The 9428-nt window shown below is 40.0% G+C and overlaps 1 protein-coding gene across 1 annotated transcript; it reads right to left on the bottom strand.

Moving 5' to 3' along the window:
- Positions 1-62: 62 nt before the first annotated feature.
- On the bottom strand, positions 63-2772 carry LOC113757305 (IAA-amino acid hydrolase ILR1-like 4). The gene is made up of 3 exons (XM_027300664.1): positions 2151-2772; positions 1871-1996; positions 63-607 (listed from the first exon to the last, which is right to left on the bottom strand). Exons 1-3 carry the CDS (start codon positions 2499-2501, stop codon positions 209-211), a joined length of 876 nt encoding a protein of 291 aa, XP_027156465.1. The 5' UTR covers positions 2502-2772; the 3' UTR covers positions 63-208.
- Between the last annotated feature and the right edge of the window lie 6656 nt (positions 2773-9428).

Consider the following 9428-nt stretch of genomic DNA (forward strand, 5'->3'; position numbering starts at 1 on the left):
AATCATAATTCACTGGACATAGTCCACCTTTGAGTAACATATTTTCAATAAAATCAAGATCCTGCTCCTAAAAGTAAAAGAGGTAAATCTGTTTCATTATGATGTGCAGGACATGGATGTCTCAGCTCATGGTATAATCAAAAGGGCGTATGGTGCTGAAGTTAAAGATTATGACATCACAGGAAGACTTCAAGGTATGAGGACCTAATCACGATGACACATTCATTCTGTAAAGAACCTGGATACACCTATATGTGGGCGTGCGCAATCGGGGGGAGAGAGAGAGAGGTACCTGAGAGTCAAGAGGATCAGCTTCTCGGGAAACTAAATGTTGTAAACTCACAATCACATTGGATGCTGCTACTATTGGATCTATAGAGTGCTGAGGAATCGCAGCATGACCACCTTTTCCACTTATTACAGCTTCAAAAAAGCCACTTCCAGCCAACAAAGAACCAGGTCTGCTTTCCACTTCACCCACAGGCAAGTCAGGTTTGACATGGAGACCAAAGATGGCTTTGACATTTTCTATCACCCCTGCATCTATCATTTTCTTTGCCCCTCCACCTCCTTCTTCAGCTGGTTGGAAGACAAGAACAACTGTTCCCTGTCAAATACCAGGAAATTTTGGACAATTTCAACTCTTGGAAAAGGAGAAGCAAGAAAACGTTATTATCAGGCATTTTGTAAGCAACAGATTATCTGTAATGCTTTCCTAAACATACTACTATACTGGAATGGAGAGATTTCTATGACTGATATTGTTGCACTAGTCTGGAGGAAACTGAAACAGATCCACACATGTTTGAGGCTTTTTAGTCTTACAATTTGAACACTATCCCTCCATCCACTAATAAGTAAGATGATGCTAAATGATAGTGAAGCAACCTATGGAATATGGAAGGAGCAGTATAGTCCTAAGCGTGAGACGCACTAAGACTGAGATAACCAAACACTTTTAGACTCTTCATGAATTTGTTGTTAATACTAAAAGTTCAAGCCAGTGAGTCTCAGCATAGTTACATTAGGAATCTTATTAGTGAAGCTGTACAACAGAAAGTGCTAAAACTAATCCTTGAGCTTTCTATGCAAAACACTGAACTAGTCATTCAACTTTAGCAGAATGATCCGGACAAAGTACCTTAAATACCATCAATGATTCTGTGCTAAATCAAAAAGCATGAGAAGAACTAGTCAATGGTACAATGGCAAACAATCAATTTAACAGCAATATGTCCTGGAAATGTACATGTCCAACTTCAAAAGTCTCCCTAGCAGTTGGATATTGAAAAATGGCAGCATCTCAAGCAAGCAGAATCCTCAAATCTGTGCATTGCCAACAATCTCCCTAGAGGCACAATCTCCTATCATATGTATGTTTAAACCCTTTTGCCTCACAGAAGCTTCTCTAACAGTCAGAACAGTAACTCATGTCCTTATCAAATTGAAACAGAAAATGCTCCATTCTCGATATGTAATTTTGCATATTATAATAACCTGGAATGATACTGATGGTATCATCTTTTCTCTTTTGCAGGATGATAACTTCCTGAGTAATCTCCATTACAGCCTAAGGATATTCCAAACCATGTTCCCTATCCAACTAACCTTCTCTTAATTCACCCCACCCACCCCAGTGAGTCAGCAGACAAACAGCACCTGGGAGGGAAAGAGAAATGGAGCCCTCGTTGTTTCAATGATACATTGTCCAATGACTTTGATAGTAACTGACACTCAAGTAAGTTGTTGTAAAGAGGTCGAGCACGTAATAAATCAACATATGGAAGGAACAAATAGCAATAAGTAATTGCAATTACCAACAGCAAAAACAAAACTGTAAAAACTGCACAAAAAGATGAAATAATCAAACCTTCAAAATTTCGCGATGCTCTTGTAGAATCTTTGCAGCACCGAGTAGCATTGCAACGTGTGCATCATGTCCACAAGCGTGCATCTTCCCAGGATTTTTGCTCTTGTGCTCCCACTCCAGCATTTCCTATGAAATATCAAAAATCATATCCTTCTCTCTTGCTTCAATTTAGACCAAAATCCATACCGAAAAAAAAAAAAATGCTACAAGCCATGGTATCCAATAAAAAGTCAACAGTTATTTTTAGATGGCAAGAAAAGTGGCAAAGATTGAGCAAAACCTGCATGGCAAGTGCATCCATATCAGCCCTTAAGGCAACAAAAGGAGGCTCTCCTGAACCAACAAATCCAACCACACCAGTAACAGCAACAGGATACTTATAAGGAATCCCCATCTTATCCAATTCTTCTCTTACAAGCTTACTAGTCTCAAATTCTTCATAGCCCAGCTCAGGATTCTCATGAATCCTTCTCCTAATACCAACCATCCAATCAAAGACCTCAGCTTTCTTGGCAAAATTGAGAAAACTTACTGGAATCTCTGAAATCTCCTTTGAACTCAAACAACCAATGGGATTTGGTGGAATCACTAGAAGAGAATATATCAAGAAAACCCATCTGGAAACACCCATAACACTGTTTTATATATTTTCCCTTTTTTCCCGTCGAAATGAAGCTAGGAGTAGAAATGTTGGGATAGAGTTGGTGGAAGATAATAAAGGCGTGGAGTAGAATTAATTAATAAGTTTACAGCGCTTGAGACTATTGCCGTATCGCGGAGGCTTGTCGACGTAGATGCGTCTTTGACTCTCCTAAATTCCGGTACCGTTGCAATTGCGGCTGTCGCGGTAGTCACCACTTTCGCGTTGTTAATTGAAATTGTCACGTGTTTTTCATGGCCGGCGTGGGCTGACATGTGGTTGAGACCTTGGAATCTGCAATTGTTTTGGACATCGATGTAATATGGGCTAGTCCTGTTGTTACCACTACGGGGGCCAATTTGCAACCCGAGTACGATTCGATATGGACTAATGCAGTTGCAGGGCCCACTAGGTTACGTGTGATTAACTCGATCCGAATTGAACAATCTATTGTATTAAGGGATAATTTCAGAAACCTCCCCTGAGGTTTCTGACACTTTCACTGACATCCCCTGAGGTTCTCAAAATTTCACTTACCTCCCTTGATAAAAAATTGGGCCCCTTTTCTGACGTCATCAGGGCCAAAATTACAGATATATCCCAAGTAGTTGGGGTTAATTACTACCGTTTATGTTTAAGTTACATAATGAATTTTCTTATTCTTTACGTACCTATTCTTGTCATGCAAGATTACACGCCTGACTTCAAATTACGTACTTTGCAAGAAAATGTCTGTGGAGTCATTTGTTACAAGACAAGAAGTTCAATCAAATAAGAACAATTTATGTACACAGGTGGGATTGGGAATTCAAGCTTGTCCTTTTTGGTATTTAGGATAATGTTTTTATATGAACTCAAGGAAGATGGATAGCCTATTTTGCAAGGTTATTAGGTAATTTACCTTTGTGGAATTCTTGATATCAAGCCATTTGATTGCTAATGTGGACAGGTGGCTTAAAACAGCGTGTAAATAGCATAGAGTTATTAAATGCAGATTACGTCAGTAAGACTATAATGATTTTATTGAGCTCAGACTAAATTTGCTAGAATATGAGAGCCAGTTCAACGGTATATGGTATTTTGGTTACTATAAGTTGAATTTGCGAACAATGAGTAATTCACCGAGCTAATTGTAACTGCGCAGGAAGGATTAAGGGCTTAAAATGTTCAGATTCATGAAGGATGTGGCTGTAGCCGTCAACTGAATGCGTTCAGTGACCGCCAGTGAAAAAAGCAACGAGTTTGAAAGTGCAAGGGTTTACACAGTATTAGAACCTTTCAGGCGAGAAAGAGGGGCTATTCCTGGTGAAGTACTGGGAACACAGAAGATCGAGTATACTCCGCAACCTCAAGAAAGGGAATTGGAAGGGGGTAAGATTCGGGAATGTCAAGATGAATGGCTTCACAGAGAGGTGGGCTTCTGCTTGCCCATGGTCCATTGGCAGGTACTTGGTGTGGAAAGCTGAATTCACAACGAGGATGGTCTGTTGGATAGAAAGCAGAAAATGTATATGTTTGTGGGAGTGCAAATCATCCATGCTCATTGCATCAGGCCGATCTCGGAAGGGAGTGGGAATCGGAAATCCACCAAGACCAATTCTAACCAGTCCGAAGGGGAAGGGATTGGAGTGAGGTAGTCGGCTCGGGGTGTTTTCTTATATTCAATCAAGCGCCCCGACATTCCGTTCTGAGGACGTAGAAGGCACGATCCACCATTTACGTTAGATTTTATAGATCCTGGTGGTAAGAAAATTTCGAGAATGAAATTTTTTAAGGGGGAGAGAGTGCGAGAACCTGAAAATTTTCACATTTTACAGGCATTATTTTATTTCTTTGCCTATATTTTTATTCCTTTCCTTTAAAATAATACATTTTCTATATATTTTATAAGTAAATACCGTTTTGAAATTATTTTCTGGTATAAGTTAGTGTACGCTCAATTTGGCAGTGTATTAAGGACGTGGGACCCACTAGTGCGGTAAGTGCGATAACATTTTGACGACTAGGTTAAGTTTTGTATAAAGGAATTTAACTATACAAGGTGCTAGGAGACAATTAGCGGTTAGTTAGATAAATTACCATTGGTAGACAAAATGATAGGATTGAAACCCTAAAGGACCATTTGTCACAAAACTATTGGAACTTGGACTTTGACCAATTTTCACCTTTACTAAATACCAAAAAAATTGACCAAACCTTCTTCATTTTCCTTGTGCCTTGGCCGAATTTTGTGAAGAGAAAACCAAGAGAGTTTCTTCAACTTCAACTTCAATTCTTGCTTAAATCTTGAGTTTCAACCGTTGAATTATCAAATTACTCCATCCAAGTTGCTTACTAGGGAGGATTAAAGCTTCTAGTGGTGGAATTTGAGAAAGGAAAATCCTAAGCTATCATCTTTCTTGAAGTGTCAAGGTACCTTTCTTGAAAACTTCCTCTTTGTTCTTGAAGATTTTGTAGTTTGAGAAAGAGTTAGCTAAATTTCAGATTTATTGGTGAATTTTCTGCCCTCACATGATAATTATTGGTTGGCCATGGAATGATAACTTGATATGGTGTAAAATGAAGCTTTTATATGTTAGTTGTGCTTGTTTGCGAAAAATTTCAGTTTGTACGGAGAATTTCAGTTATAGGGTTTCCAATCTGCCTTGTTCTGACCAGCTTTATTCGTGCATGTTAGAAGTCGAATCAGGTTTAGGTTAAAACATGAAAGTTGTAGAAAATGGTGCTAACTAGCTGTCTACAAAATTTCAGCTCGATACGAGCACTGTAACATGTAAAATGACCGAAATATCCTTGACTGCCCATGAACCCTGTTTCGCCGATAGATTTCTGTTTCCATGGAGATTTCCATTTTTTACCCTGAAAATGAATGTTTTAGCTTTGGAGGCCTTCATAAGAAATGTAGGTATATGTCTTGGTTTCGAAACGCAAATCGCCTTTTTTCTTCGCGCGTGGCTAGTGTTGGGTTATTATCGTTTATCTTCGTAGGTACACATAGCCTCAGTTTTGGTACTTATTTATGCCTATTTTCCGACCAGCTCGAGTATAACCAGGGATTTGGGGTTATTTGAGGGCCTGGTGACATTGGCGCAAGTGTGTCCTTTGTGTTGTTTGATAGGTCCTTAGCCACCCTGCGCCGTGCCGGGGGCATTATGTGTTACGAGATCTGGTATTCTAGTTTCGCGCGTCCCAGTCGTCTGTTGAATTTCCGCATAAAATTTGCCCGTTTTCAATCCAATAAATGTAGCTTCAGTTGTGGTTATTGTGCCGAAAGGTGTGTTTTATAGTCTATGATGTGTATGTGGTTGATTTGAGATGAATTGGGGTTGCTTGTAGGATGAAAAAGTAAGAAAATGTAGGGGATATGCAGTCCAAATTTTGGGAATGTTGGATTTCTTCGAGTTTGGTTTGGTTTGGGCTATATATAAGAAGGGCTTTTGGGGTTGTTCGAGCCCTAGGTCTTCATGTTACCTTTTCGTTCCAAAAATCATGTTTTACACCCTTGCATTTGTAATTATTTGGAGAGGTATACGACTTGTAGTCGAGCCTCATTTGTGCATCTTATTTACTGGATTTGTGGCTGTGGGAACCATAATTGTTTACCTTGGTTATTATAGGGTTTCTTGGTGATTAGAGCCCTACTTTGGTTGAAACTTTTGAAGTATCCTTGCTTTAACTGGTGAGTGTAACACTCCCCTGAATTATTGCTAAACTGGTTATCTGTACTTGCAAATTGCTATTTGAATGTTTTCACCGACTGTTTATTTTGTATGAAACGAGAGTGTACTTTATCACACTCGTTTCTCTTGCTCGTCTACTAGTTCCTGTATCAATTTGAACTTGTTATCTGAGCCTGTTATGATGTCATTTGGAAGTGTATCAAACGACCTTCCTGTTAAACCTGAGCTCAACCTCATGGGGAGTCAATTGAATCGAGCCAGTAAGGGCTTGGTTAAGGAAAATTGACAATCCATGGGTGTCTGTTCTTGGGAAAACTTTGGGTATTTGAAATTCTAGATTTCCGGTATACTCGAGCATTACCATTCTTGTTCCTGTTTGGCATTCGGGCCTGGTAAGGGGTATGTTTGGTGAACGGGATTTTGGTGTAAGCAGGGTCTACGGACATGTGTGCTTCATTAAATGTTGACGGAGGGTCAACGAGGTTGAGATCAAGTATTGCAACGGGAAGTTGGCTCCTGAGAGCCACCTGTATCCTTTAATTTGTGCTGTTCATTCATTTATCTTATTTGATGTGTATATGTGCCCTAAACGTGATTCCTCATTATTTCTACTGTTTATACTTTTGGTACCTCACTGAGCTTCTAACTCACCCCGTTCTGTTATTCTTGTTTTCCTTACAGGGAACGATCTTTGGAATTTCGATGTTTTGAAGAATGAGTTGAGCTAGTTAGAAATTCTTTTGTTCTTTTGGTATAACTCCTCGACAATTTGAAAACCCTAAATGTATCTTAATACAATATTTCCTTTCGGTTTATAAACTTACTAATATGTATATTTTAAAGAGTTTCCTCATGTTCATGTAGCATATGTATTTGGGAATGTACATTCTCTCATGTTAGACAAAGTTTACTTGTTTTTTGTTGGATTGTGACGTGGCAGTCACTATTTATCCGCGGCTTGTTTTCGTTCTTCATTTTATTTTTTTTCGGTCGTTGTAGCGTTCGAGCACTGTATTATCTCTCGGAACAAGTATTTCAGGGTATGATTAGCTTAGTAATTCTGGCGGCACTTCTATTTCATTTTGATTTGTTTTTTCGTGGGAACGTTGTACCAAAGATTGACTGTATCTTTTAGTTCAGCTCAATTGGATTCTGAATGTTTACCTTCTCGAAGTTCCTTTGAGCATTTGGTAGGATTTCCGTTTGTTCCAGATCCGTAGTCCCGGCGAGAGTTGGGCAGGCGGTCCGCCGAACCCTTTGGTTCACCTTAGGGTGAGGTGGGGCTGTCATAGGTGGTATTAGAGCCATTTCGCGTGGTCTCTGGCGGAGTGAGCTTGGGCCAAGTGGTGTTACAATCCCGATTGTATGAATAAGTGTAAAGGAATTAGTGCTTTTCTTGGGCGTAGGCTCTGAATTGTGTCTGTTATAAGTGTAAATTCCTTATTATGATACTTGCGGAAGATAGATATGTATGTCGGGTATGAATATTTAATATGAATGATTTACACTTGGGATCAGCCGACTCGAGTTGTGAATTATTTTCTTTGGGATTCTTGTACATGGATACGAAAGAAATGAGAATCTAGGTTAGAAATGACTTGGACAAACTAGAAATGTGATTCTATGGAATTTCGTGTGATTTGTTCGAATGTTATTAAATATGACTAACCTTGATTAAGATATAAATTGTGATATTTTTGTAGATTATGGATGGAACCCTAGGGGGGGAGCTTTTTGTTAGTTGTTTTTGTACTCTTGGTCTAATCCGTAGTGTGTACCATTGAACGACCCCCTTACTTCTATAGGATTTCCTATGCTTGTATCTGACTGACTATTACTGTGTGATTGTTTGATATAGTCATGTTATATGTATATTTGTTTTTGAATTGATTCGGACGTATTATATATATATCTGACTGACTGAACTCGCTAGTTTGTATCTTGTATTCGCGCCTAGAGCCTATATTAGTTAATCCAATGGAAGGAACTCGTAGTGGACGAGGGCGAGGCTGTGAACGTAGGCAACCCTCGATTGAAGGAAAAAATCGGGAACCAATGCCTGAACCCAACCCTGAACCTGGAGTGGACCCTAACGTTCAGGTAGCTGCGGCTATCTAGCGCATGACTGATCTTTTAGCTCACGTAGTAGAGCATCAGGGCCAAAACCCTATTCCTCAACCTGGAAACCCTGGTAACCATATATAGAGGGGGAAGATAGGGCTCTCGAACGATTTCAGAAGTTCTTCCCACCGAAATTCCTTGGAGGACCAGACCCTGATGCCGAGCGATGGCTAGAGAAGATGATTGATATTTTTGCGGTGTTGCATTATACTGAGGAAAGACAAGTGATATTTGTTGTCTTCCAACTGGAAGGAGCAGCCCGTTCTTGGTGGAATGTAATAAGACTAAAATGGGAGAGAGAACAAACACCGAGGACTTGGGTGAATTTTATGAGAGAGTTCAACGTAAAGTACTTCCCACCTCTAATTCAAGAAAAGAAAGAAGATGAGTTCATTAGGATACGTCAGGGAGCTCAGACTATTTCCGAATATGAGAGCCAGTTCACTAGGTTGTCTAAGTTCGCTCCCGAGCTAATTGTAACTGAGCAAAGGAGGATAAGGGCTTAAATGTTCAGATTCAGAAGGATCTGGCTGTAGCCCAACTGAATGCGTTCAGTGACGCAGTGAAAAAAGCAACGAGTTGAAAGTGCAAGGTTACAAGTTAGAACCTTTCAGGCGAAGAAAAGAGCTATTCCTGGAAGTAACATGGGACAAGAAGATACGAGTATACCTCCCAACTCAGAAAGGGAATTGGAGGGGTAAGATTTCCTGGAATGTCAAGTGATGCTTCACAGAGAGGCTCGGGCTCTGCTTCCCATGGTCCATGCAGGTACTGTGGAAAGCTGAATCACACGGAGGATGTCTGTTGGAAGAAAGCAAGAAAATGTTTATGTTGTGGGAGTGCAAATCATCAAATCGCTCATTGCACAGGCCGATCTCGAGAAGGGAGTGGGAATCGACAATCAACCAAGACCAATTCTAACCAGTCGAAAGGGGAAGGGATTGGACTGAAGGTGTCGGCTCGGGTGTATTCCTTATAATCACATCAAGCCCCCGACTCGTCTGAGGACGTAGAAGGCACGATCCACCATTTACGTTAGATTTTATAGATCCTGGTGGTAAGAAAATTTCGAGAATGAAATTTTTTAAGGGGGAGAGAGTGCGAGAACCTGAAAATT

This window comes from Coffea eugenioides, unplaced genomic scaffold (assembly GCF_003713205.1).
Source record: "Coffea eugenioides isolate CCC68of unplaced genomic scaffold, Ceug_1.0 ScVebR1_2934;HRSCAF=4059, whole genome shotgun sequence".
NCBI lineage: Eukaryota > Viridiplantae > Streptophyta > Magnoliopsida > Gentianales > Rubiaceae > Coffea > Coffea eugenioides.